Raw genomic sequence first — 27,634 nt, 5'->3', positions numbered from 1 at the left:
ATTGCTGTTCTTTTGCAGCAGCTTTGGAGCTTGCAGCATGTAAGCCTTCATTTGAAGGCTTATATGTGGATTCATAAGGCATTCTTGGAAAAACAAATAGGCTTGTATTTAATGAGACTACAAATGTCTCTTCTGTAGTCAAATTCTAGAGTTTTTTTATGGTCATATGCTTCATGAAGAGTTTGTGGAATTGCATTCAGTCTTTAGTGTTTTTTTTTTTTATTCAGCTGGGGTAACACAAGCTTCTCAGCTGATATCATAGCTGACACGCAAATTTAAGGATGTATTAGCACATTGGTGGAAGAAAACTGAGAGGTGAAATTGATTGGAGTATGGGTTGGATCAATACAGGTATTCCTAAAAGCCTTTCTTAGTGAAATATTGGGATTGACCACATTGAATATTGTTTTTTTAGATTTAGCATTTGTTACAAGCACAGGCACCTCCAAAGACCTGGGAAAAATTGGTATGTTTTTATTGTGATTAAGTTTGCATATAGATTTGAGTCTCTTGGGTTTTTTTCAGTAACTACTTTTGGTGTTTGGTAACCTCAGATCCATTATCTTAGGATGTAGCCTTTTATCTCTTCCAGATGAACTTCCAGTTACCTGGGAAAGACATTATAAGCTTTGATGTGATCTCTAGTTATTCAATACTAGGTAATTTGCAAAGTTGTCACTACCAGTTTTCTATCTGCTTATCCAGAAATCAGCTGCTGGTAGGCAGGCACAGGTAGCAGGTGTGTGCCAGCCTGCTCCTGAACAGTGCTCTTCACAGCCTGGTCTGACAATGTGAGGATGCAAACTTCAACTTGTAATTCCCCAAGCTGTGAAACTGTGGTGGTTGGAGCTTCCATGCATGATCTTTCTTGTATCTGGATGCAACAAAATTATATAGTTTTGTGTACAGGAGCCACAGTGATACAGTTAAGCAATTCTGAGAGTAATGGAGAAGAGGTGGGTGGCTCTCTCGGTTTTAACTTTGCAGTGTTGGCTCACTGATTCTGTGATTGTCCTGGTGCTGCTGCCCCTCCTCTCTCTCCAAAAGCTGCTGCCTCTTGTTTGAGGCAGAGCTCTGCTGAGCTCTATCGAATGACTTTGTGGAGCAGTAAAGACTATTAAGGTCTAATGAATAACCTTCTGCAAACGATTATATTTCCAACACGGATCTGTTCAGTGTTGAAGGGATGCTATGCTGATAATCAGATTTAGTTGCTTTAGTTGTGCTAGCTGGAGGCTGGTGCAGATGGCTTAGAGTGGGAGTGAGTGGGGCAGGGGCAGTTTCTTTGGCTGGCATCATTCATGAAGAGAGTGATGTGTGAACCTTTGGCTTGCATTAAAGCCTTAATTTGCCAGCACTTGAGCTGCAGTGTGGTAAGCAAGTGTTCCTACACTTGTGCCAAAGCTGTGGTAATTTTCTACCTTAAGCCACTGCTGTATGTGATGTGTTTTTAAAATAATACTTCAGTATTAAACCTGGCCTCAAAGCACTGCAAGCTGGTTACCTGCATCTGTCTTTAAGTGCTGCTGCTAAAAGAGAAGTTCCTATTATATCTTTGCACTTTTGTTTCCATACATAGACCTATTCTTAAGTCCCCACAACTATTGTGACCAAATGAAGGATTTGCTTTGCTTAAAACTGTGTCAGAGGAAGGGAAGAGGTAGAAATGACTATCAGGAGGGAAGGTGCTGTTGTGGTTTATACTTGGTGACTGCATAGCTATGCTAAGAACAGCCCCTTGCTTCTGAAAAAATGCTTTCATTATATTAATGACAGACTTGCTCCAGCACCTGAGATGAGCAGGTATCACTTTCCAAATAATTCAATATCTGGTGATGCCAGCAAGTATGTGTGCCTGATTGGTTCATCAGCTGTTGTAGAGGTTAGTACGATTCTACCTCATTTTCCCATATGGTAACATGAGTGACATAGGTAAATAACTGGTTTTGTTCTGTTGGCCCGCCAACACCCCTCAGGAATTATTTGCCATTGTTTTTTGGGTTTTTTTAATGAATTTAGGTTCAATGTCTTTCCTAGGTGATGAGTTTTTTTGATTAGTACATTTTAAGAAATAAATTTCTTAATTTTATTTGATGCTACACAAAGGGGATTTATATCTTATAGAGTGTTCTTTCATATGTAGCTATTCTATTATCGTGCAGCCATTCTATAACTTAGCCATGCAGATATCCATTTGCATCTAATGGCTAGATCTCTATGTTTTTGTTAATTAACTTATGAGATCTGATCTTTAACTTAACAATTTGAAAAAGTAGTGGAGTTAAAACCATGATCTTTTCCCCCAGTGTTAATATTGGGTGAGCATTTGGCCTGTAGCTGTGAAGTTTTTCTGTAATAGTCACAAAAATTGCATAGTCTAGTAATTGTACTTGAGATAGACCTGCTGTATGCACTAGGCAGCTAGTAAATCTCCTACCTTCAGATGATATGTAAGTAGCAAGATTACTTTTACTGTGGATTTTATGCAGAAAGCCATTCTTTGTTCTGTATGCTGACATAGGTGCCGTGTTGAGACTCTATATACAATGACTTTTTTGTCTGTGGTGTCATGTCCGCCTCATGGATGAGGACAGTGTTTCTGTCAGCATCTTTAGGCTAACAGCTACAGAGACACGTGGGTTGTGATTGTTTTGTTACACTAATATAGGCTTCCAGGTCTGAGAATATATTGTTTAGATAAATAAAACTATTACTTTCTATTTTGTTTTTCTCTGTAGTAATCCTGGGACACATTGCTGTTTTGTCATTTGTGCCCTCTTGGTGAAGGCACTTTTTTCATTTTGGTTTGCCTAGATGTAAGCAATGCTCTGTATGTAGCTTTGCAAACGAAATAGTTCTAATAAGGTGTTAGATTAAACTGTGCTAGATTGGTAACTGTGACCTGGGTTATATCAGCAATTTGGCAACTTCATGTATGGAGGCTGGCAGTGTTTATCAGTAATGGCTGAACTTAGCTGGAAGCAGTTTTTGCTGAGTGGTGGGGGATGCAGAGCCTTTAGCTGACCACAGGGCTGGGGACTCCTCTGAAATGTCTATCTGCCTTTTTTCAATTAATACCTCAACTACCTCTCTTTAAATTTTTACTGTAGATAAATCATATTGTGCACAATGGAGGATTATACAAAAGGCCTTTCAATGAAGCTTTTGAAGAAACACCAATGCTGGTTGCTGTGCTGACCTACGTAGGCTACGGTGTTCTCACTCTCTTTGGATATCTGCGAGATTTCATGCGGCAGTGGAAGATTGAGAAGTGTCAAAATGCAACAGAAAGAGAAGAACAGAAGGTAACCACTGGGAAATAATGTTCTGTGGGAAATGACGTGAAGACACACTCAGTGTTTCTTTGGGGAGAAGTGGTGTTCAAAGTTTTCTGCTATTTTCTTTGTCTTCTGGATGCCCCAATTACTGTACAAAGTAGTGCTGTGTCATAAAAAAATAAATCTTTCTTTTGAGTTATTTTTCCTCAGAGTAGTTTCCTCATCTGTCTTAGTGCAAAGCTGCATCAACAGTTACATCAATGTACTGAAAGATCCCCCATCTGCAGAAACAAAAGTTTGGGGAAGAGAGGCTGCATGTTGCAGTACTGCAGCATCAGTACTTAACGAAAGGCTCTGGTTTTAGTTTCACACCAATGGGAGGCTTTCTGATGCTGATCTGGTGGCTGAGTTTTGATTTAGAAATGTTATTAATTCTCTTAATTGCAAAGAGAAGCTTGTAAGCCAGATCCAGAGCACGAGCTATATAATTTTAAATTCTTTTGGAGTCCAGAACACAAGCAGGTTAGCTCATGAGTAATTTGAGGTATTGACTTGTGGCTCAGTGATAGTGATTAGAAAGAATTAATTCATGTTATGACCTATTCACAAAAGCTTCTGTTACCAGGTGAAAGGTCTTGCCTGCTTCAGCAGTTAGCCTGGAATGGATAATTCTGATTTTCAGTATTTGTAAATATTTTTAGAGATCTTTATTCTCCACAGGAGTTAATTGTTTTTAGGAAGCTGCTGCTGAAACATGAAGTTCACAAGCTGTTTTCTTGCTAACTCTTAATGTGACCCCTCTTAGAAGAGTGTGACTACCACTGAGCTGTCTCCAAAGGTCTTACTCTTGCTGATACAGGTTCTCTCAAACTGTTTTTCTCAACTGCTTTGGAGGGCCAATGTGGCTTATAAAATGTTAAGGGAGTTCCTTTTCCAGTTGCTGGTTTCTGGTTCTCTGTGCAGCCACACAAGCAGTTGGCTAGCAGAAAATAGCAGGGCCCAGCAAGGACATCTCAGTAAGGCAAACAAATAATCAAGGGTGGCAGGGAGGAACTAAAAAAGGGAAGGCTCCTTTGGAGCCTTGTTTTGGAGATGGCACTGGAGTAAAGTGCATGTCTTTTTACAGTAGATTAGCTAAGGACCAGTGCCTCCAATTACCTCACAGTAGCTTCTTTCTGTGAACATTGTGAGGTAGAATTAAGCAGATTCATAGTAGGGCACTAAATTCTAAAACAGAAGCATTCTTACAGGAGTTTAATGAGTAAAATGCATTTCATATCGGTTAAAAGTACAGCAGTTTAAATTTACACTATTGCCAAAACTGACTTCTGTAATGTGAAAGTAAAAATCTTGGATCCCTTTCAACAGTTAAAATATCTGATTAAAATGCTGGTTAAATCTCAACTTGAAACTTGATGTGTTCATTAATGTCTTTTGAGCTGCTTTGGTTTATGACACTTGAGAACATGACACCCTTATATTTTTCTGTACACAAAACAGAAGTTTATACAGCAGAGAACAGTCAAAACAGTTGCAGGAAACTACCAAGACATTAGAATAAAAGTTTAAATATTGCTATGTATTCATGGTGTTGAGGATTATAAAGGGGTAGCTGAAGTGTTGGTGCAGGTACTCTGTACTGTAGTCGTTACATTTCTGTTGTACGGTTGTTGTGAAAGGCTTGTCCTGTTATCAGTGTGTAAGAACTGCTTACAGCAGCCCTTTCCTGTGGGAGCAGTCCTTGCTCTTACAAGAGAGAGTGAAAAAAGGGGGCAGTAGGTCTAATTCAGTAACACATTATTGATATTGGGCTCTCAGTAAAGATTGCCGCAGAGGACCTTGGAGCACAGAGGTTGTTAGCAACAGGTTATCCTAGACCTAAAAGAAATGTAGCCTTGAATTTTTTTATAAATTAACTCAGCATTGCATCTTACCCCAAAAGACATTTGCTTAACAAGTCTGCCTTCTGAACAGCTGAATTGAAACTCTTTCAGTTTCTGTGTTGGTTACAGCTTCCATGAGGAGACGCATGTATTCTGGTTTTGTTTTGCACATAGGATGTCTGTGGATGGAGCTAATAAGAAGTGCCAGTGAATATTGTGTAAGAACGAAAAATAGGAAATCCTGTTTAAAGAACTTTGGGTGTTGGAGAAATCTCAACCTAGTGTACTTCCCCAAATCATTTCTCTAGCACTTAGATTGTAATAGCTGCTTCTGATATCAGACAAATAGAAAAGTGATCACGTGAGGTCTAGAACATACAGTACTTATCCTCACCCTTTGCTGCTTTAAGCTTTGTTTGCTTGCACATGAATTGATGAGAGCACGTCGCAGCATGTCTAGTGTGGGAGCCAGGGGTTATTTTGGTCCAGGAGGTGGAGGGGAAGGTGTGTGCTCAATTGATTGCTTTGAAATTATTTTCTTCAATATTTGAGTCTCTCTGCTGGATGACAGCCCAGTCACCTTTTGGTAAGGGAATGCAAGTACTAGTGCATAGAAAAGCCTCAAAACTCACCTTTTTATTGTTATTAATACATGCGAATCAGAGAAGCCCTATAATTACACTGGGGTACTTTCTGGCAGATTTGTGGGACTCTTTCCTATGTGTGGAAAATAACATTTTTTTAATTGAAATTCTGAAGAGCCAACTAGGTTATTACGATTTTCTTAAGTACCAAGCCAGAAGATTAGCCTTAGCTTTTTGAAATAGTTTATAATTGCAAAGGTGAAGAATTACAAAATTACGTAATGTGAGGAAGTATTTTGTAAAGGGCTGAAGGGACCTGTTCTGAAAATCGTGGAATTGAAGTATTTGGATTTTCTGGTGTGTTTCTGAAGGCGTCTACATTTAAAAGCATAACATAAACTTAGGTCCAAAATAAAACAAACACAAGGAAAAGACTCAGTTTTTCTATGTTATGGTGGGCAGTTTATTTCAGTAGAGCAAGTTCTTCCTTAAACTGCTACTTAATAGTATAATCTTATTCTGCATCATAATTAGAAAACTGCGAGTGGCCAAACAAATTTAAAGAGCAGAGCAGAATTTTGAACAGGTTTGAATTACAACTGTCTCTGATGGCAGGTAAATTCCTTGGAATTTATTAGAGCCGTGCATTGATATGAATGATTCTAAGAAAACCTAATATTCACTCACTGTTGAAACACAAAAGGGTGAAAAGGGGCAGACTTTGCTAGTACTGATTTCCAGGAAATGGTTTCATGGGTTTTGGCTTTGTTTAAAATATATCCAGCTGAGCTTTTCCTGGAAACCAGTGTTGTGTAGCACATCCTCTCTGAAGCATTACTGGTCTGTTTTAGGCATGGGCAACTGTCAAGATTAACAATTCTCAATTACCCTGGAATCAATTTATGCATACCCAATTTAATGTGCTGTCTGGTCATAAAATATAGTTAAATCTGCAAAATGCTTCCAAGATTTTACAGGCAGGGTGAAAATTACTTGAACCTTTTGTCCAGCCTGATTTGCCTGTTGATTACCTTACGTGTTTTGTGTTTGGGAGTGACTCTAAATGGGGCTGGTAACTCTGTAATGTACTGCTTCATGCTCTGTAGCTTGCCCAGCTAGAACATGTTGCTAGCATTTGGGATTTTGAAACACATGTTCACAGGAGTCCAGCTGTAGGAATATTTCAGGGGCAGTAAACTGGAGTTGTTCGATGTTGTCTTAGCATGTGTGTAGCTCATCAGGGGCCTCCTGATGATACAAAGGCTACCCACAGTTATTGCTCCACTTTTCTTGACTCACGTAACAGTGAGGTGAAACTAGTCTTTCTGCTTCCTTTTAGAGGCCTGGAATTAGTTGCAGTTGTCTGCTGGATTTCTGTTCAGAGTCAGTTATGTGTTATCAGAGAGCACATTATGTGAATTGCAGATAAGCCCTGCTGGTGCTCATGGCACCATTTGTTAGCTTAGGTGCAATGCTGTGAAAACTTGGCTCTGAAAGTAGCATAATCACTGCATTTGCATGTCCCTGTGCCCTGAGCTGAAGGCTACAAAGCTCTCATATGACCTTAACTTGTTGCAATATTCATTTAGAGTATGATGAAATAATGGATTCCCAAATCACCTATGCTAAGGTGTTGCACCCCAAGGGAGAATTTTATTCTTCCCTTGACTGGCTGTGCTTTTCATTGGAATTGCTATGCTTTTCAGGCTTCTGGGAGACCACTAGTACTTCAGTTTCTTCATCAGGCATCCCCTCAATAGGGCATGTGTTCTAGGCTAAAATTGACAGGAATAGAGCTGTTTGGGATTTTTTTTCTCCATAAATGAAAGAACTTGCTGCTTTTGCTCCCTTTTAGGTTGAGTGCTGCAGTTGTTTGACTCTGTTTACTCAGAAGATTGCTCAAAGAAGCAATTCCTAGAATATTTTTCTTCTGAATAAACCTGTTTAATCTCAGACTGATATTCTTAGGGATCCTTACAGCTAGGAAGAGTGTTGGCTCTGAAATAAGATGAGAACTTGATAGAAAAATAACAAGATCTGAAGATAACAGTAACCAGATTTAAAGGTGATAGTTGCTTCCAGCTGTAGGATGCTGTTGCAGCACAGCACTGTGGTTCCATGTGTCAAAAATTTGAAATCACAGAATATGCTAAGCTGGATGGCACCCACAAGGACATTGAAGTCCAGCTCTTAGGCCTGCACAGGACATCCCAAAGAGTCACACCATGTGCCTGAGAGGGTTTCCAAACTTCTCAATATCTGTCTGGCTTGGTGCTGTGACCACTTCCCCTTGGGAGCCTCTTCCAGAGCCCTCTGGGTGAAAAGTATGGATTGATAGAGTTCATCCCTCCCTTTCTCCCCAGGTGTTTATTTTTTTTGGTTCAAAGATTGAAAACATTAAATTAACATGAGGAATTCAAGTGGTCTTTTTGTTGTACTATCTAATCTTTGTCTGGAATGCCACACTGTAGAAGGATGAAGGAGATAAACAAACAAACCAATCAGCAGACCATCTGCTCCTGTGTGCCAGCTCCAAAAGAGGACTCTGAAACTCCAAAAGTTAGTATCAGTTTATAAAGGCACAATATCTTTACCCTTTGTTTTTTACATTCTCAGATGTGTGGGTCGTGAGAACACCTCATTGGGGTTAGGATCACTGAGGAAATAGACAATCCTTTTTTGCATTATGCCAAAATAACACTTCCTGCTTGCCCTGTTCCAAGGAACTTTCTCATGGGACTTATCTGAGGATGGTTTGTTGGAGGGAGCAGTACATGTACAGATAACAAAGGAGTTGACAGTGTGCTGATTCCTACACTTAAAGCCCTTTACTACAATCCTACAACTTGATACTCCAAAAATCTAAAGCTAATGTCCCATATTAAACCTTAATTCCCTTACCCATAATTTATTCCTTGAATTCTTGTTGACTTTTAAAGTATATTTTTTCTTTATCCTAATCCAGTAGGTTCAGAGAACTTCTCTACCTCACAGTAACTTTAAACTTAGTTCTAAAGCTGGCTCTTAAGATCACGCTTGTGTTACGTATACTGGTGGTGCCAGCCTGTTGTGGATGGTTGTCCTTATGTCACCAGTTAAGCTTGTTACTGTTCTGGCTTTGTCAGCTTGGGTTTCAAAAGAAAACTCATCTGGTGAGTAATGTGAAGTGGGATTGGGCTGTATCAACCCAGGCATACCTGCTTGAGTTGGTATGATGACTCATTTCCAGGCTCCCCTTCCAGCCAAGAACCGTGGCTAAAATACCAGTTGTTTCTCAGCTCACAAAGCTGGTGTGCTTGGATAACTGTTGCAAAGCTGAACTCTTGTGCGTAGATGGTTAAGGGGAGGTGAAAATACTTCAAAGCATCTCAGTAGATTATAATTAGATTTAACAAATCTCTCAAGTATTCATCTTCTAATGTGTAGAGTTTCTTTTTGGTCTCACTTCCCCCACCCCTTGGCATGTAACATAGCAGAGGGTTTGAAACAATTGTAGGTAACTATTTTGATTTTGTGTCATGAGTTGGGACAGGAGCATGGAAGAAACAATTGCACTTCTGTGCATCTTAGGACCTAGAAATTTTATTCCCACTGTCTGTCTTTGAGAAAGGACATACTTGTGATTCTCTGAAAGAGTGATTGCTAGCTAAATTTGGGTTGTTTTTCCATAGTTGAAATGATGGAAATTAATTTATTTGTGCCTTTTTGACACAGGAAGATCAGAAACGGGTTTAGGTGCAGCCGTATCTGCTTAGAAGTTGGCACTTTTGGGCTTGGTCTTTTCTGTGCAGCTGCTGGTAGGAGAATGCAAAGGTGTGGAACTAAATGTTCCATTACTCCAAACTGCAAGGACAAAGTTGTTAAATCATTAAAACAGGAAGGTAATGAAAAAAGTACTCCTCCTGCAGGCAAGCATTGTAAGTAAGAACTTGTAATTGCCTGTTTGTGTTTTTATTAAAAACCTGCCATAAATGCTCCCAGTTTTGCTTCAGTGGTACAAATGTCTGACACTATAGTACTTGGTGAGATACTCTGCCTTTCTCGTACTGTCACCACAAATAAAATTCCCATCACAATGCTTGCATTTTTCTTGTGAAAAACAGGAAGAAATGCTCAGCTGGCTCATACCTTTGTAATAAATTCTACTTTTTTCTTCTGTAGATGATTAAAAAGGTGATTTTTTTCCCCCACAGAAGCAAATGAATTATGCATTCTTATCTCTACTAAATGTCAAACTTTCTTTAATTAAATAGTAAAAAGGAAATCTTGTGACTTTGGGGCAAGAAAAAAATGTTCTTGAGTGCTCAGATGTCCTTGCTGCCACAGTTAGTTTGACATTCTTGTCTTATCCATTCAAGCAGTCACTTACTTTTCCTGGAAAACATTGGAAGGGAAACTAAAATTCAGGAAAAGCTCATTCATAAAAATCATGTGGGACTTCAGTGTTGATAAGCTGTGCAGAAGAGAGGTACCATAATGCAGCTTATTAGCTTCTATTGAATACAAAAAATTTTGGAAGGTTCTAATGGTAATGTGTAAAATAATACTAGTAGTGCTATATTAAATGCATTCCTTATGCACAGAATAAAATATGGTAGAGCACCTTAGTTTTTAAAGTCTTTGTGTATTCAGTACAGCAGGGTTTGGTGCCAAAAAGCCATTGCATGTTCCTTTGCTCTGCTTAACTCAAAGGCTGACTATACCTCTCCTGAAAAGATTGTATGCCCACAATTTAATGAAGGGGGTTATTTTATCTTTTGTGTTTTCTTGAGTTTTTTCAATACGCCAGAATGACAGATAAGAATTATTCCTGCTACTCTTATTTTACTGTTATATATATTTTCCTTTTACTTTGAGTGTTTTTGATGTGTTTCAGGACTTTGTCCCATTGTACCAGGACTTTGAAAATTTCTACAACAGAAACCTCTACATGCGCATTCGGGACAGCTGGAACCGTCCAATCTGCAGTGTGCCAGGGGCCAAAGTGGACATGATGGAGAGAGTTTCCCATGACTATAACTGGACATTCACGTGAGTCAAAACTGAAGAAAACACTTGCAAGAGCTGTCTTAAAATAGAGGATCTCTAAGGGCAAGTTGTAGGCTGTGAGATTAAAGGAACAGTGGATTTTGAGCTTTATTAGGAAAGTTTGAGCTTTCTAGCAGCTCAAATCAATGAATTTTGCAATTTTGAAATAGATTTAGCCACCAAGGTGCTGATTTGTATATAATCTTTTGACTGCTTTACTGTATTAAGATTTTCTGGACATACACCTGTATTAAAATTAATACCTTTGTGCATGATGACATGAGCCTGGTGTGGATAAATTGGATTGCACTGCTGCTTGTGACTTTGTGTTGATTGAGAAGAAGTTTTGCCACTTTAATTAAATGCTGCTGTCTGAACTGAATTTAGCATGATTGTTTTGAGTCAGAACTGAAGTAGTCTGTAGAAACAAAATGAGAAATACAATAAAGGATTTTTACAAATTGGAAGTGGCATATCACAGGTTTGATGTGAAGAGGTTTGCAGCACAGTACTTGGTGAAACTAGTTATGTCTCTTCTTGACTTTCAAGGGCAAAACAATTACAATTCTTTTTTTTCTGCTGAACTTCTTCCTTGTTCTCCTTGTCACGTATTGTTAGCACAGAAGTGCCAGATGTGTTTCCTTTCTGTGGTTAGAGGATATCCCGCTTGAGAGGCTGCCAAGTTAATTGATCTGGAGATGTTATTTTGTAATTGAAAGATAAGTTGTATGTTTCTGGGATGGAGGGAGAAACATGTCAGAGCAACAGATGGTTTGAGAAGCCTCAAGCAATTTCATGTGTGATAGCAAATTCACCTGTAAATGTAAACTCTTCTGGGAATTATTTTGAGATTGTAGGATAGAAAGAGAATCTTTTTAACTGACTGTTGCAGTTTGATGATGAGAGGCAGTACTGAAATAATTTAATGGTTGGTTCTGTTGTGTTTTAACATTTCAGTGTATAGTCTAGGAAAGTGAAATAATAATCTTCTGGTATAGATAATTTTTAAAATTTTGGGCACCCTAACTTGTGCTGTTTTTAAAACACAGATACACAGGGAGAGTGATAAAAGACATCATAAATATGGGTTCCTACAACTACCTTGGGTTTGCACAGAAGACTGGGGCTTGCCAAGAAGCAGCTGCTAAAGTTCTGTCCCAGTATGGAGCTGGGGTGTGCAGCACTAGGCAGGAGATGGGTAAGTTGGAGGACGGTAGTATGTTCCCCGAATGTTTATTTCAAAGTCTGTATCTGATTGCAGGTCTTTAAAACATTAGTTGGTTCAGCATTGAACTTTAGTCTAACTGATAAAGCAGCTTTTATTTCAGTGAAGACAAATTGGCTTCCTGGATTTAGTTTATGTTGCACAACAGTTGTCTTACTTATGTTTTCATATATGGGTTTTTTTCAGTGTTCCCTTATGGGCCTTTAAATAAAGCATAGCTTGGTTGGTGGAAATTGTCTTTGTAGAATTTAGCAATAGTGAAAACTTCTCCTTACTCTGAATTTCCCATTTGTTTTATGTGCAGGAAACTTGGACAAGCATGAGGAGCTGGAAAAGCTAGTTGCCAGGTTCCTAGGTGTGGAATCTGCAATGGCATATGGAATGGGATTTGCAACAAACTCTATGAATATTCCTGCTTTAGTTGGCAAGGTATGGCTTAAGTCATGGACAAAAGCTCACCTAACAAAGATTCTAGTGGATGATTTTTCTAAAAGCTACTTGTTTGCTTTTGTTTTTCCTTAGTGGCAGCCCCTGCAGATATTCTCTATGGAAACTGTAGGTCACAGAATGCATCTCTAACCATTGCAAAATTCTCTTTGGGGAACAGCATCCATGGGACCAGTAGCAGCCCAGAACTTTCTCTCTGGGAGAAAGCCTGGCATATTAAGACTTGCTTCCTCAGGCTACTCCTTGGTGTGTGAAATGGTGGCTGATTGACAGACTGATTGACTGAAGGTGTTTTGGTGCTTTTGAAACACTAAGAACCGACTGTCAGCTACACAGATAAGCTGAATTGTATGTTGGTGCATAGAGAATTTATTATCTTTGAGTGACAGCTAAAAATTCCTTCCTTTGAAGAAGTAGAAAGGTTGTTTGAGGGAAATAAGGTTAACTGTAAAGACTCAAGATGTTCACCGTGTGTCCCATGAAACACTGGACACTCAGACTAATTGGCTACTATCTCCAACAATGCTATTTTAGTTCTTAGAAAATGAAATAAAAGTGATTTTTTTTGCCTCATCTGATGCAAAATACATGTTCTCTTAGTTCCTCCTTAGGGTAAAATAGTGCAAGTACTGGAACAGGTTTTGTGTTTTTTTTTGGCAAATGATTCACTGTCAACCTAATACTTAGGGTAAAATAGTGCAAGTACTGGAACAGGTTTTGGTTTTTTTTTTTTTTTTTGGCAACTGATTCACTGTCAACCTAATAATGCTAGTCTATTGGAATTCTTTGCCCCTGTGTAGTGAATTATTTTCTTTTTATTTAATTTATTTTTTCGCTTCCTGAGATTACTTCCTAAATCTTCCATGTATGATATCTACAGATCATAAATTTGCTGCCTTGTTCTTCCTGGTGGTTGATCCTCTTTCGCATTAGCTGCAGCGTCTTCCTGCACACTTTTTTTTTTTTTTTTTTTTTTTTTTTTTTTTTTTTGGTTTTTTTTTTTTTTTTTTTTTTTTTTTTTGTTTTTTTTTTTTTTTTTTTTGTTTTTTTGGTTTTTTTTGTTTGTTTTTGTTTTATTTTGTTTTTTTTAACAAGGAAGTAGCACTGTCTACATAATGTGCCTTTTCTTTTGGTCTGTTTTAAATATCAAATGTTTTTCATATTAAAAAAAAACTTTTTTGAGTCTCATGCTAGAGAGAAATTCAGTGCTTTAAAGCTAATCTTTTTGGATTAAATATACTTCTGCAGTGCTATTAATCTGAGAAACATATGTTACTTCTGAAGTATCTTTTACCTGCGTTTTTTAGCTCATTGTCTTTCCACATCTCTTCACTTTTATATTCAACAGAAAAGTGATTCAGGATTTCTGTGAGACCTTTCAGATTCAGTACACACTGTCAGGTGCATTTAAGAAGATAGCTCGTTGTTGTCACTACAAATTACTCACTCCTGCACACTTACTCAGTCTTTTTTTCTATGTGGAGCCCACTGTATATCTTCAATACCTTATGAGCATACCCTTGAGACACCTTACTCGGATCCTGAGTTTTCACCTTTGAACTTCAGCAGGTTTTACAACCATTAAGAGAATCTGAACAGTAAATTTCAAGGCATGTAACATACCTTTTTTTGTGCAACTCACTTTAGTAAACCAGCTCTTGTCACAAATAATACGGCAATCCCTACTGGGCTAGTCATGAGGATACTTAGTTTCTTGTACACTTGAAATAAAGTAGTAAGAAGCTTTTGCCTCATAACAATACAAGTGCCCTTATACTCAAGTGAATACTCCAAATGGAAATTGCACTCTGGTAAAGAAGAGAGTTCTTGTCAAATGAACCATTTTGAAGTTCAGAATGTTCACTAAATGGTTTTTTTTGGCTGCCTGAAGTTGCTTCTCACTGCGTATTTGATTCTTCATTGTCTGCAAATAAGGACACATAAATCCTGAATTTTGGCACCACCCAGTACACATTTAATTGCGTGTGCACTACCTGTTTGGCAATGCTTTGACAGTCCTCAGTAAAGCTCAGAGATTCTCATGCTTGATTAAACCCTTGGTTTGTTTTTGTTTTGTTTTTTTTTTTAATGACTGTGTCCTTTTGCATGTCCTACTTACATTTTCAACTGTAAAGCTGCTTGGAACACAAGATATCTTCCAAGTTAATGGTATCTGGGCTCCTGTATTACTACTTAATTAGCTAAAAACAAGCTGCTGAGTACAGTTGCTCACATATACTGGACCACCTGTTCTTTTTCTGCTCTGTGGAATCCTGAAGCACTTAGTTTATGTTCCTACTGAATCCTCTTTTACTAACAACATATACAGTCTGACTAGATCCATCTCTATGCCATAATTTGATCAGTATTAGTCAGCAAAAGGAATTCAAAAGCTTCATCATTATTTGGTTGATCTTTATTCACTATGCCTCGTTAACAGCAGCCTCTACTAAGCAGATGCTGAAAATAAGTATAGTTGGTGTAGACTGAAAGTTTTATTTCAGCACTGTTAAAGCATCACTAAAACCAGGTCTTTCTGCACCTGGCAGTTTTCAGCAGCAGAGACCCTCTGTTCACAGCCAGGTTGTCATGTGCCTGATGCAGTCACTGCCAAGTATGCTGAGACCACAGATAATGGGACATTTGAGGGTTAGTTGGTCAGAAGTTGTTAGACCATTTGAGGCTAAGCTAGACTCTCAAACTTGCCTGTTTTGGATTAAGTGTCATTAATAGAGTCAGTTTATAACACTGTTCAGGTAATAATACTGTTCTGTACTGCCTTTAGCACAGAGCTTTTCATCATAGCTCTGGATGGAGAGAGACTAGACGGTTGAGTTAGAACAGTGATGCTTGAAGGATATTTTTTTGGTTGTAAGAAAGCACATTAATTTCCACATATAAATGAGTTGTAAAATGAACTGCTCAGGACTGAATTACACAGTTCATGTACGTAGCACTCTGTAGTAAAATGTGGCATTCATTTCAGTCAGCCTTGCAGGATGTGGTGGTAAGCCTGATCTTCACTGACATATTTTTCTAGAGCCCAAGTAGTGTTGTCTCCAGTTCCTGCTAGCCTTGTCCTGGATGCTTTCTCAAATATAAATTTGCTGATAAATGCAACTGAAGTCTTACCCTTGTAGTAGCATCACTCAGTTTTACATATAATCATCAGTGATTGCTGTACTGTGCCAGTGCCTTACGTGATCCATTGCCCTCTTTCTAGTGGCAGACAGTAATAGACTAGTTATTACTTATGCACTTTCAAATTAATTTGTTTCTAATTGAATGTCCTGTTAGCAGAAGGTAAAAAGAGGCTGCCACTCAATAATTTGTTAAATCTGCTTTCTCCACCAAAAGCTTGTCCTTGTTTTCCTGGAAAAGCTTTTTCTAGGCAATGAATCTCTTATTTTCTTTTTTTTTTAAACTATCACGTTTCCTGCTTTTTACCATTCAAGAGGAATGCCAGGACTGGATTGTTATATTCACTTCTTTTGATACAGTAGTGTTTAACAGCAATGTCCTCTGATGTATACATACTCTGTCTGATATATTAGTTCCAAAGAGCAAACACTAGTTGGAAATTTCCATACTTCATATGCCAAAGTCTATGAAACATGTAGTGTGAATGTTTGTAGCAGCAGTATGAGCACATGGCATTTGTGGCAGTTTCTGGGGAAAACCAGTCTCTAGCTTTCCCAGAATGCAGAAGGTTTGTAGGTGCATTGCAGTTCTAGTGCAGAGTCTCCTTTGTTCTGGACAAAGTACTCCTGTTGTCTGTGACACTACTGGTATAACTATAGGCAATGCTTTTCACAGTCCTTTCTAGTAATTCCCATTGCAGAGGAATCATCTTGATTGCTTCCTCCATCAGCTGTTATCAGAGAAGTATGGAATGAGTATGTTTCAGTGTTAGGTCTTCAGCATCTTGACACCCTTTCTAGATTTTTAACTGAGCAAAGTCATTCTAAAGTTGCAGCATGTTTGCATAGTAATTGGAGTGGGCCAAGGTTATTTAGAAATATTATTGCATCCTTATATATGAATCCCCCAATATACATACATTCCTGTAGTCCACAGTGATAATGCTGTGGCTAAATGTTCAGCATGTTAGTTATTGACCTGTAATCATCGCTGCTCTCAAAACATACATATCCTGTTTTAATGTTTATCCAAGGATTTCTCTTCTGGGTTTTTTGAAAAAGCAAATTAATTCAGTATCATATTTAATGGCTTTAGAAAACTTCTCCAGTTCACCATGCAATTCTGTTTTCCACTTTCTGTCTCTTGTATATTACCCCATCTACACGTGGGTTTAGTCAGTGGTTGCCTCCTAATGAAAGTAATAGTGCAAGGTTGAGAAGGCCTTTAACCTAGCTCTTCACTGTCCTGTTTCTTAGCAGCACTGTGGACTTGCTGAGTGGACTGTGGCAAGCTGCTCTGCTCTCTGTTTTACCTGACTGCAGAGGAGGATGAGTACTCATCAACAGCATGACATATTCAGGGAGATTCAGCTGCAGGACTTCCAGGAAAAATGTAACTTGAGTGTTTCTTTCAGTTAAGAGCAGTTGTGTATTTTTATTTGCTGTACTAAGGCTGCAGATTGGATCTTAGCAAGTTTTGCCTGGACTACGTGCATTTATGTTGGAATTTTTTTTTCTTAAATGTTCTTGGAGTGCTTCAGAGCTGAAAGATTTTACATTCTTGGCTGTGAAACATAACCTTTTCAATATCTTCCTCTTTCCCCTTCTGATTCAGGGCTGTCTGATTCTGAGTGATGAACTGAATCATGCATCGCTAGTGCTTGGAGCAAGACTGTCAGGAGCAACTATTCGAATCTTTAAGCACAACAGTAAGTATGGTGGGCTCTGCTTTTCTGCAGATGCTATAGATCAGATGCCATATTTTCTATCTTCTCATAGCTGAATTTCATGCAAGGAAATCAATTGCTAGTTATGTAAAAGGTCAGAAGACTGCTGCTACTGGAAGTTGAATCATTCTGAATCAGATTTTTTTAATGTATTCTGTCCCAACTAATAACACTTTTATCCTGAAGCTGTTCTGGCCTGCATCTTCTGCTTGTGGAGGAGAACACGCTACCCTTTGGCAAGTCTAGGGACACTGGTGTTTTGACATGGTTTCTTGTTCTGCCATGCTTGGGTAGCTCAGCAAGGTTAGACTATTCTAACAGTGTGTCACATAATGATGCAATCCTGTAGGGGTCTAGGTTACAATTTGGGGTATAGCAAAGTTTAATTTTAGAACTGGATGCTAACATGCTCCTACAGTAACAAAAGCTTATGATTGCAGATGTCCTAGCTAAACTAGACAGTCATGAATTGGCACAATGTAGTACTAAAATGATTTTTTGGAACATGAAACATAGATTAAGTTCAATCAACTACTTGCTTTAAGTATTTAAGTATTTGTTTCCAAAATACACAGATTTTTAAATTTCTTAGTTTCATCTTCCTCCAAAGGAAGTATTTCTAGTAACTTTCAGGTTAAAGGTACCTAGGATTTCCTTCTCTTACTCTTGATGAAAGAGGCATGTGCTTGTTCTTGATAAGTAAGAACTACCTTGGTTCTTCAGGTACTCCTAATACCCTTTATGGTATCAGTCTCTGAGATCACAATGGCTCTTGTTGTCTTTGAAGTTTGTAGTGGTAACAGCAAAACTTGGGTGACTGCGATTATTTTTCTTTCTTTGTCCTACTTGATAGTGTGGATTCTCTCTGCTGTGCTTACTGTTTCTTTTGTGTTCACTTTTTCTTGTTTTGTATCATTTGAATAATTTGTTTTACAAAAAAGTAGAGCATTTGGTAACATTCTTTTTTCTTTTTAATTCTTCATAAATTTTGGTTGCTGGGCAAGGTTACAAAAGCTTTGCATTGAACTTCTTGCATTTGTATGGACATACTTCTGAACGTTGCGTCAGTTGCAGAATTTCAAAGAACATTGTTAACAAACATAGTTCTGGCTATAGGGAGAAGGATTAGAAGCTGCTGTGATGAAAAATAGACGATTTGTGGGAATGTGTACAATAGATGATTTGTAGGAATGTGCTTTCCCCTGGTGAAATTGTGAGATACTCTAGAAACATTTTAGATGGTGGGTTTTTGTGGAAGAGAATGTAGTGGCATGTTAGAATCAAGGCAAAATGCAAACAGTGATCTTGGCCTGTCAAGATGATGTTCAGTTCATATTTCTGTATGTGTTCTCAGTCCTACTCTTGTTATACTCAATGCTGCCATTTAATGTGATTTTCTTGAGATGTTGTTGGCTTCGTTCATAGTCAGATCTTTAGAAATTGGGGGGAGAATGAAAGCTTCCCCTGACATTCCTTGTTCAATGTTTTTATTTTTTTTCCTGCCTTATTCTGTAGTTTGTCCTTTTCATTAAGCTCAGACTCATCTTCCTCTCCTTCTTGAAAAATTAGACTAGAAGTTTATTTTCCATTGTTCTTTCTAGTTGCACTAACCTTGTTTTTCTGCCATTGAGAGGCCTGTTGCAGACAGGGACTACACTGCTGACTTCTTCATCATTGACTTTCTGAACATTAGCTGTCTTAACAGTACGTTAAGTGACCTACTTTGCTGTTTAGCTCCTCTTGCTGCTACAACTGCACTAGTCTACCAGTTCTCTTTCCATTATTAATTTGTGCTCTTTTTCATGCCCTAGTGTTTATATCCATCTCTTGCTCAGCACTTGGCTTTTATGCTTTGATTAATCCCATCTTGGCTCCTTTCCTTGGGGTTTTTTCAGGACTGATTTCACGTGTATGTATTTGTTCACATTAGTTAGGTCTCTAAGGATCACATCAAGTGTTGGTAACCAAAGCTTGTAAGAATTCAGAATCTGTTTCCACTAACAGTTTCATCTGTCTAGTTTCTGATAAGGTGAACTTTGTCTTTTTTCCTGCACTGGTGGTTCTCTTTTTTTCCTTTTCTCCCTTGGTTTAGAGGATTCCTGTTCCCATTTCCAATACCTTCAATTTTAAACAAATAAATTAAAAAGTACACTTGCCCTGTTTGTTTTCCTGCACTTTGGTCTATCTTCTTTTCTTTAATTTATTATTCTTGAACTTGTTATGTTCTAGCTCTATTCTGTTGTTCTATTCTGAATTACTTCTATCCACAAGGACATTTGTACTACTTAATTGCCTTCTCTTTTTATCAGAATGAGATACCTTCCTTTTTTATTTCCCCCACACACCCCCACTTTCTTTGTTTGTGCCTAATGCTCTAACTTGTGCTTTTAGTTTAGAATTATGAAATTCTTCCTTGGAGTTCATAGAGTCACCTCTTCCCTTCAGTCTCATCCATGGGCCTGTAGGTAGATGAAGCCTGTGCTTATTGACTTGTATGTGGTCTGTCCTCCATGCTGGAGCAATTTGTGCCTTTTTGGAATATTGCTGTCTTTAATCATGTCAAAGAAGCTAGTAGCTGTTTTGGTACCATTTAACAGTAATTTCTGGTGCAGATATGCAAAGCCTGGAGAAGCTGCTCAAAGATGCTATTGTGCATGGGCAACCTCGTACACGGAGGCCCTGGAAAAAAATTCTTATCTTGGTGGAAGGAATATACAGGTACAAACTATTCTTTATATTCCTAAGACCCTCCACGTGAGATCTGAATGCTTAGTGTTTGGGTTTCTTTGCCAAATCAAACGATGAATATTGTCACCTCATAGTTACTTCGTTGGTCTCATCTGTTAACTACATTACAACGTGTATGTCTCACATCCTGGGCTTTCTGTTGCTAGAACTGTAGCTGCACCTGATGTTATCACAATGTTTCCACATCCTGATTATATTGTAGAAATTAATTAATCAAAAGTGATTACTTACATCGGAGCTGAGGTCTTAAGTTGCTTGTCCATTCCATTCTTTCTGTGCTTACTAGATCATGCCAGTGTGAAAGGAATTGCACATATTTAATGTTTTTGCTAAGAGCAAGTAGGAGCAGTAGGCACAGCTGTGTTAGGCATTTAAATCCTAGTGACTTTCAGTACAAAATGTGGTGTTTTGGAGTGTTAGTAATGAAAGCCTAATCAGTTCTCAGAAACATCAGGTAAGTAGATGTCAAGTCAGAATACTGACATTAGAGTGGAAGTAAAACTGAGATAATTTTATAAATGAGTTATCACTGAACACATTCCTGTGCCTAACTTCTTGTTGCTGCTGCTGTTTAGTCTCTGTGTCAGCATCCCAGAGATGCTGAACAGGTAGAAAGGAGAAATCTGGGCCCCAGGTGCAAGGAGGAGAGGTACATCTCTGCAGACTGTGATGGTCTAGCAAATTTTAAGCGTTTGTAATCACTAAAAGAGTGAAGAAATGAAAGCTTAGTGATTTTAGTCTCTATGAGGTGGTCCCAGCAATTAAATCAACTTATACTGAATTTTTGTTTCTCAACAGTATGGAGGGATCCATAGTCCGTTTGCCTGAAGTGATTGCCCTTAAGAAGAAGTACAAATCCTATCTGTACCTTGATGAAGCTCATAGTATAGGTGCCCTGGGTCCCAGTGGCCGGGGTGTAGTGGATTATTTTGGACTCAATCCTGAAGATGTGGATGTTATGATGGGAACATTCACGAAAAGCTTTGGAGCTGCAGGAGGATACATTGGGGGCAAGAAGGTAAAAAGCTGGGAATCTCATGGCTGGTGGTGAAGTCCATTTCAGGCAGGTGGTGGAATTCTTCATTAAGCATTTCAAATTTAATCTATTCCTCAAGTACTCTATTGTCCATTTGTTTCATAATTTTACATGCTGTCTAATGCTGTGGAAGTCTACAGTTCAGAAGAGTCTAGTCTAGTAAAATACCTCTTAATTTTGTAGTTCTCACATGGTCAGTGATGATCTGAGTTTGCAGAACATACAGTAGTGATGTAATACCTTTCTAGGAAGGGCTAGGAGCCAGGAAGCAGGGATTTCTTGATGTTACTTTTAATGAGACTTGAAGGAAAAATGCAAAAAGCTTAAGTTTTTCAACCATTTGGGGGAAAATCCTCTTAGGTTAGTCTGGTAGAATTGATTTCCCCTGGGTGCAAGCAGTTCGCTTTCTGAAATGACACTTTCCCTTTTTCTTTTTTGGCTGGTTGATTGTTTTGGTTTAGGGTTTTGTTTGTTTGCTTGTTTTGGCATTTTATTTGTTTGATGTTTTGGGGGTATTTTTTTTTTTGGTAACTGTCTCTTTCTATTGGAAAGTACAGCTATAAGTGTTGCACTTGCCTAACCTCTAATTCTCAGAGGGATGGTGTAGACCATTCCCTGTGTCACCTTTCTCATGTCATAAAATAACTGATCTCACAGATCAGGCTTCTAAGCTTTATTGGAGGGTAAAATTCTACCATTTTCCTACCAGGACAATAATTTTTTACGCATTAATTGTGATAATTACCTCCACTCATAAATGGAGATGGAACTTGGAGATATTCCTTGGGGGATGTTTACTACAGTTAGATTAAAATTACTTCAACAGCTCCCCCAGAAAAAAAAAATCATATAAATATTTTTCCAAAGGTAGTGAGCTAGTGGGATTGACTACATGGCATAAGGTAAAGCTGCTAAGAGGCCTTTGCAACCGTTTTAGCTACTGATTGAGGGATTACTTCATATGTAAGAGGCCTTACATCTTCTTATCTAGTTTATTTCAAAGTCCCTTTACGACTTCCTTTCCTTCAACTCTGACCCTAGGCAGATGGCAACAGAACACTTCCGGAGGTTTTTATAATACATTTGCAGCTTGTGATGGCTACAGAGCTGTCATTATTCATTTTGTGGTAGCAAAAGACAGAATCTCTCCTGGCATTCATACTGATGTTTATCATATTTTAGTATGGTTTTGTTACAGTTAACTAGCAGCCTAGGTGTAAGGTGCATTGGTCCTTTGTTCCTATATGAGCTGCTTTTGCCCTCTAAGAGAAATAGGATGTGTTTAAATGGGAAATGCAGAAGGGTTAGGCTGAGGTTCGTGCATTCTCAAATGACACCTACTGCTGTATTTATATTGTGCTGATGAACAAGAGAGATTTTGTGACCTGTTCCCTTGTTTGGTGGTTTTTGTGGGGAAAAAAGTGTATTGAGCATGATCCATAAACACCTATGGATCCTGCTCCCCACTATTTCATTTTCTTTATATTTGCACTGTTACAATAAACACTTTTGAAACTCACCCTGGGCACAGCTCAGGTAATGCAAACATACTGCAAACCTTTGTTGTAATCCACTGTTGATGGTGTTAGCTAAACAAGTCTGTCATAGACATTTGTCTCTGATCAACACACGTTCTTGCACTGTGACATTATTATGAGTTGTCATGTTTCTGCTGTTTCTTGTACTGTAAAATTAATCCCGGAGATACTTGTTCTGTTCCGGGGCATTCTGAAAGAGTTTTTTTGTGGTGCCCTGTTTTATTGTGATTGAAGATATGACAGAAGCATTTCTCTGAGTGCTGGGAAGGCCATGTCTGATGCCTCTTGTGTTTTGCTAGGAACTGATTGATTACCTCAGGACATACTCTCACAGTGCTGCATATGCAACATCAATGTCACCTCCTGTTGTGGAGCAAATCATCACCTCCGTGAAGTGCATTATGGGTGAAGATGGTACAACTATTGGTGAGTCTTTCTAGCAGTAAGCATATAGAAAGGGGAAGCCAAAAAGAGCCTCTATCACTTTGACAGATAACACATTCAGTGAACACTTGCATAATTATGCATTAGTAATTCTGCAGTTGGAATTTCTGGGTCAGTAAACCATTTTACAGTTCTGTTTGGCAGATCAGCCTAATAACAGCATAAAGAGTTTCAGCTAGAGGTAAGTCATCTTAGTCTTGCCTAAGACACGCTGTTTTCTTGTACTGATTTTTGTTTTCTGTCAAGCTGTTCTAGCTACTGTCTTTTTCTTTCCATTGTCTGTCCTTTGTTATTTGCCCCACTTTAAACATTACTTTCAGAGTATTTTTCTATAGCATCTTTTATAGTTGTGTGCTGGTTTATTGCAGGGACAGTGCTTTCAATTTTAGTCTCTAATATAATTTGTATTTGCATCTCAATTAAGGTGAATGTGGAAATGTTTCTGAAATCCCTTTTTACTTGGGGAGCTGGAGGCATTTTTCAAAATCAGTGAACTTAATGGACTAGGAGAAGAAATTCAGCATATTTGTCTTTACTGTCTTAATTTTCCTGTTTCGTTTTAGAAGTTAAAAAGGGAAAAATTTGTGCTACTCTCTGGGCATTCAAAGTTATAATGACAGATTCTTATGTCTCATTTGCCCATGGGTAGCAGCCTCCTTGAGTTACAGGATGAAGTAAGTAGCCCTTTAAGCTGCCTTGCAGCTGAAATGGTACAGTTTGTATGTAGGTTACTTTCCCCTCTTCACAGGTAATTAAAAATATGTGAGCAGCTCACACAGGATGCTGATGTAGTTTATTGAGGAACTGTTGGTGGCATTTAGTTTGGAGGCTCTTAGAATTCTAACAGCAGTACATATTGAATTCTTGGAGCTTGAGGCATCTGGCCACGAGGTGGTGGTGGTGTATGCTGAAGAAATGAATTGGCTTTTGAACATGTGTCATCTGACCAAGCAACCTGTTCCATAACTTTACAGTGGAAAAGCTCACTGGAGATATGACTTGAGAATTTTCCTGTTATAACACTTTTCATTTGGTTTGCTTATATTATCTGAGAACAGACTTAAATGCCAGCAGTTGGTATAGGTGGTTGCTCAGTAGAGACATCGTCAGTGAGGCAAGAACAGCTGGGCAGCAGTCTGTGTCTGTGTCTGTGCTAGCTTTGAGTGCTTCCGAGTGGTCCATGTGAGAGACCTCTACCAAGATACAGGAGTTGATTGCCTGCTCTTGAGTACAGGTATTAAGCAAGCTTCACACTACACAGAAAATTGTTTTGCTGTAGTTTTAAAAGTAACCTAGCTTGAGGTTTTTATAGCTGATGATTTGCCAACAATCTGCGGTCTGCTTAGGCGTTGCTTGTTTTGGGTTTCTTCCAGTATCTGTTTTGCTTAATGAAGCAGGAAGCAAGGAATGTGTAACTGATTTTCTGTTTGCAGTATTTAAACTCGTGCATTTTTGTCTCATTCTGAGGCTACTGTGTGGTATTTGTTCAAGCCAGGAGAATGGAAGTAACTTCCATTCCACACTGTTCTCCTGCCATTACGCCAGCAAGATCCATCCGAGCTGAAAGGCAAACCAGATTAGGAACAAATATGGCCAAAAAATAAACTCAAAACATCATTTATGTACTCATGTTGCTTAAAATGCATGTTGAGCTACATCCTGGTAATTTGGTGCCAATAAGTACCAGAATTCCTAGGCATTCTAACAAGAAAATGAGTGATTTTGGTGTTTGGTAGGTGTCTCATTTCCAAGAAGTTTCTGTGTGTCCACTTTCTATATGAGCTTTAGCACTTTTCATAATTGATGGATATGACAGCTGGATAGCCAGAACCCTGTCAAATCTCAAAGGATTTCTCAGCTGCAGGTGTTGTCAATGTTACTGGCTTTTTAAGCATCTAAGTCAACTTTGAGTTAAGATAAGGACCTCACAGGATGATTTCTGCATTTATCAGCTTTTCCATGTGCAGTGTGCAGTGTGCTGTTTCCCAGTCATGCATTTTTTACATTGTCTTAAGACTTTAGAGATAATATTACTTTGTAGACATTTTTTGTGGAAGAAGTTGGCAAAAGTTCAGTTGGGTGAACTAAGCAGCTGATTAGTGATAGCATGACAAAATTTTTTCTTTGTTTAAGGGCTTTGGCTGAAAAACTTGTGTTTGGATTCTGTGGAATTACAAGTGGGGCTCTGAAGGACCACTGCCTGCAGCTGGTTTGACTATGAAAAATAAGGAGTAGATGGGTGCTGGTAATAGTTGTTAACTGTGAAAGACAAGTGGAGAAATAGTGTTAAATGGGGTCACTGGCAAGCACCTCTGAATTGACTGTGTAGTACAAAAATTTCATTGCTTTTAAGTTAGTCAAGCTGAATGAATCGGTAAAGGAAACTGAGATAGGGCAACGGTTTTACAACAGCACAGGAGTTGGAGCTGGAGTCTGAACAGTAGATGGCTAGCTCCCAACTTTGCTTTGGACCACAGCTAAATCTTTTAATAGCTTCAAGAGTGCTTTCTTGAAAAGAGCCTTTGTGGCTTCTTTGTCTGCCTGCTTCTGTTTACCACATGCTATTTGTAAAACCTGCTGTCCTCCATGTCATCAAATCTTTGTGGAAATTGTCATGTCAGATTGAGATAGTCTGTAGCTGAGGAACAAGTAATAGGAACCAAGTAGTTTTTGAAGATGAAAGGGTTTTTGTAAATAATATTGCAAGAATGTGTTAATTGTCTAGGTTATTTCTAAATCTAAAGAAGCATCTGAAGACTCCAAACTTACAATATAAGGTGTTGTAATTACTAAAACTTTACATAACTAAAAAAAGTGAATGTCTCCTTTCAGATTTTTCCAGCAAGTTAACAGTGACTATATAGGATATTGGTAGGAGGCTGCGCAGACAAAACACAGATGCTATGAAAAGCTTCTCAACAGAGAATGTAAGACACGTGCTTATGTGCAAATGTGCTGCCTTAGCTGGCAGAGTAGTTTTCTTGTGTCTTGATTTCTACTCAAATTAATCTGTTAATTCTTTGTAAGGTGTATGCATGTAAGTAGCAGACTTCAGTCACCCTGAAGACAGTTACAGCAGTGTCATTATATATGAATATATTACTTGTTCCTTCGTCCAGATTGCAAAAGCTATGCTAACACCTAAAGCAATAAGGTGGCAGAGCCACCTTATGGGTTCTTGGTAGCAGTGGATTCTTCTATGGGTTCTTCCAGTACTGCAGCTCCTCTAGATCAAGATTCTGTCTATCCTGTTTTACTTTGCATTACTTGTCTTGTCCTGTAATTGGCTAGAAGGGGTCTTAAAACATACTTGATCTGTGGTCCCTTTAAGAATTTCTTCAAAGGAACAGTCATCCTCAAGAGTGTTGAGCACCTTGAGCATATAGACTCTATTTGGAGACCTCAGGTGACAGTGTACATGAATATCTTGTATATTATCACATTTGCCTTTAATATATCTAGTAGAGCAAGGTGAGCAGGAGAAAAGGAGAAGTCTTCTTTCTACAAAAACAAACTTTTGGAACTGTTTTCCAATTCAAAGTCTTTATGGTTGAAAACTTTAATGAGAAAGTGTTGCAGATACTTGTCAGCAGTTTGGTGAATGTTGCTCTTGCTGTGTTCAGCCACAAAATGAATGAATGTCAGATAGTTTTGTAGATAAAGGAGCTTTTTAAACAATGATAATAAAAAGACACAATAAGCAGACTTTTCAAGGTCATAGTATACATACACAAAGATGACAAATTGTTTCTTGGAATGGAGTTCTGGAAAGCTGTAGCATAGAGTCACTTGATTCTTGCTGTTATTTGAATTGACTGTAGGGAAAATGAGACAGCTTGGTTCTTGTCATGGTAAATGAGACATTGTTATGATTTATGATGTTAAGTACTTGACCTGTCTTGGTGAATTTTTCAGCGTCAGTGATTTGGTTTGAGTTGAAAGCTAGATTTTTGCCGCTACAATTTCACTAGGACTGGGAATCCAGCTGGCTCCTTTCTGTTATTTGCATAAGAGCCAGTGATGCATCCTGTACAACTGGAGCTCTGTTAGCCTTGTAGCTGTTCAGGACCTAGCCTCTTTGTTGCCCTGATAACGTTGCTGGGGGCAAGTGGAAGAAAATCATAAGTGAGATACAGGCAAATCAAAACATGCAAAGTGGAACCAGTCTAGAGACTGGTTAACCACCTTAAGAGGTGAAACTTAATTTGCTCTCCTGTGTATTGAAAACTGAAGATGAGCCTTCAATCCAGGTGTGTTTCAAGTTTCAACTAATGCTGGCAGTACTAATGGCTTGTAAAAGAGATGAATTACTTCTTTCCGCAGACCTTAATTCAGTAAAAGTAGTTATACCTCTTGACATTTGTAACAAGTTTGACTGACTTCCCTGTGAGTTTTAGGCAAATATTCCACACCTAAACACAGAGCCATACATAGCATGTATAGAATAAGTCGTGGATAGACCTTGCCCAAGGTGGCTCTTAAATTTTGATTGAATGTTGTCTTGAGCACTGTATAGAAATGAAGGATTATTATCCAACATGGTTCAGTGGAAGTAG

At 38.5% G+C, this 27,634-nt stretch overlaps 1 protein-coding gene across 5 annotated transcripts in view; it reads left to right on the top strand.

The window, feature by feature from the left end:
- The first annotated feature begins 1,729 nt into the window (after positions 1-1,729).
- Positions 1,730-27,634, top strand: part of SPTLC2 (serine palmitoyltransferase long chain base subunit 2) — a 69,335-nt gene continuing 43,430 nt past the window's right edge. For all 5 annotated transcript variants that reach the window (XR_005952524.1, XR_005952525.1, XR_005952522.1 and 2 more), the window contains exons 1-9: positions 1,730-1,882; positions 3,111-3,305; positions 10,622-10,776; positions 11,823-11,971; positions 12,303-12,427; positions 17,201-17,294; positions 19,925-20,030; positions 20,859-21,078; positions 22,934-23,060. Coding sequence is in view for 1 of the 5 variants with exons in the window: in XM_041402993.1 (XP_041258927.1) it covers positions 1,796-1,882; positions 3,111-3,305; positions 10,622-10,776; positions 11,823-11,971; positions 12,303-12,427; positions 17,201-17,294; positions 19,925-20,030; positions 20,859-21,078; positions 22,934-23,060 (1,258 nt within the window). In the remaining 4 variants the exon portion in view is untranslated. The remainder of the gene's footprint in view (positions 1,883-3,110; positions 3,306-10,621; positions 10,777-11,822; positions 11,972-12,302; positions 12,428-17,200; positions 17,295-19,924; positions 20,031-20,858; positions 21,079-22,933; positions 23,061-27,634) is intronic.

Source organism: Onychostruthus taczanowskii, unplaced genomic scaffold (assembly GCF_017590055.1).
Source record: "Onychostruthus taczanowskii isolate IOZ18803 unplaced genomic scaffold, ASM1759005v1 scaffold1, whole genome shotgun sequence".
Taxonomy (NCBI): Eukaryota; Metazoa; Chordata; class Aves; order Passeriformes; family Passeridae; genus Onychostruthus; species Onychostruthus taczanowskii.
Note: the sequence above shows the minus strand (reverse complement) of the source record. Positions and strands in the feature narration are given on the sequence as shown.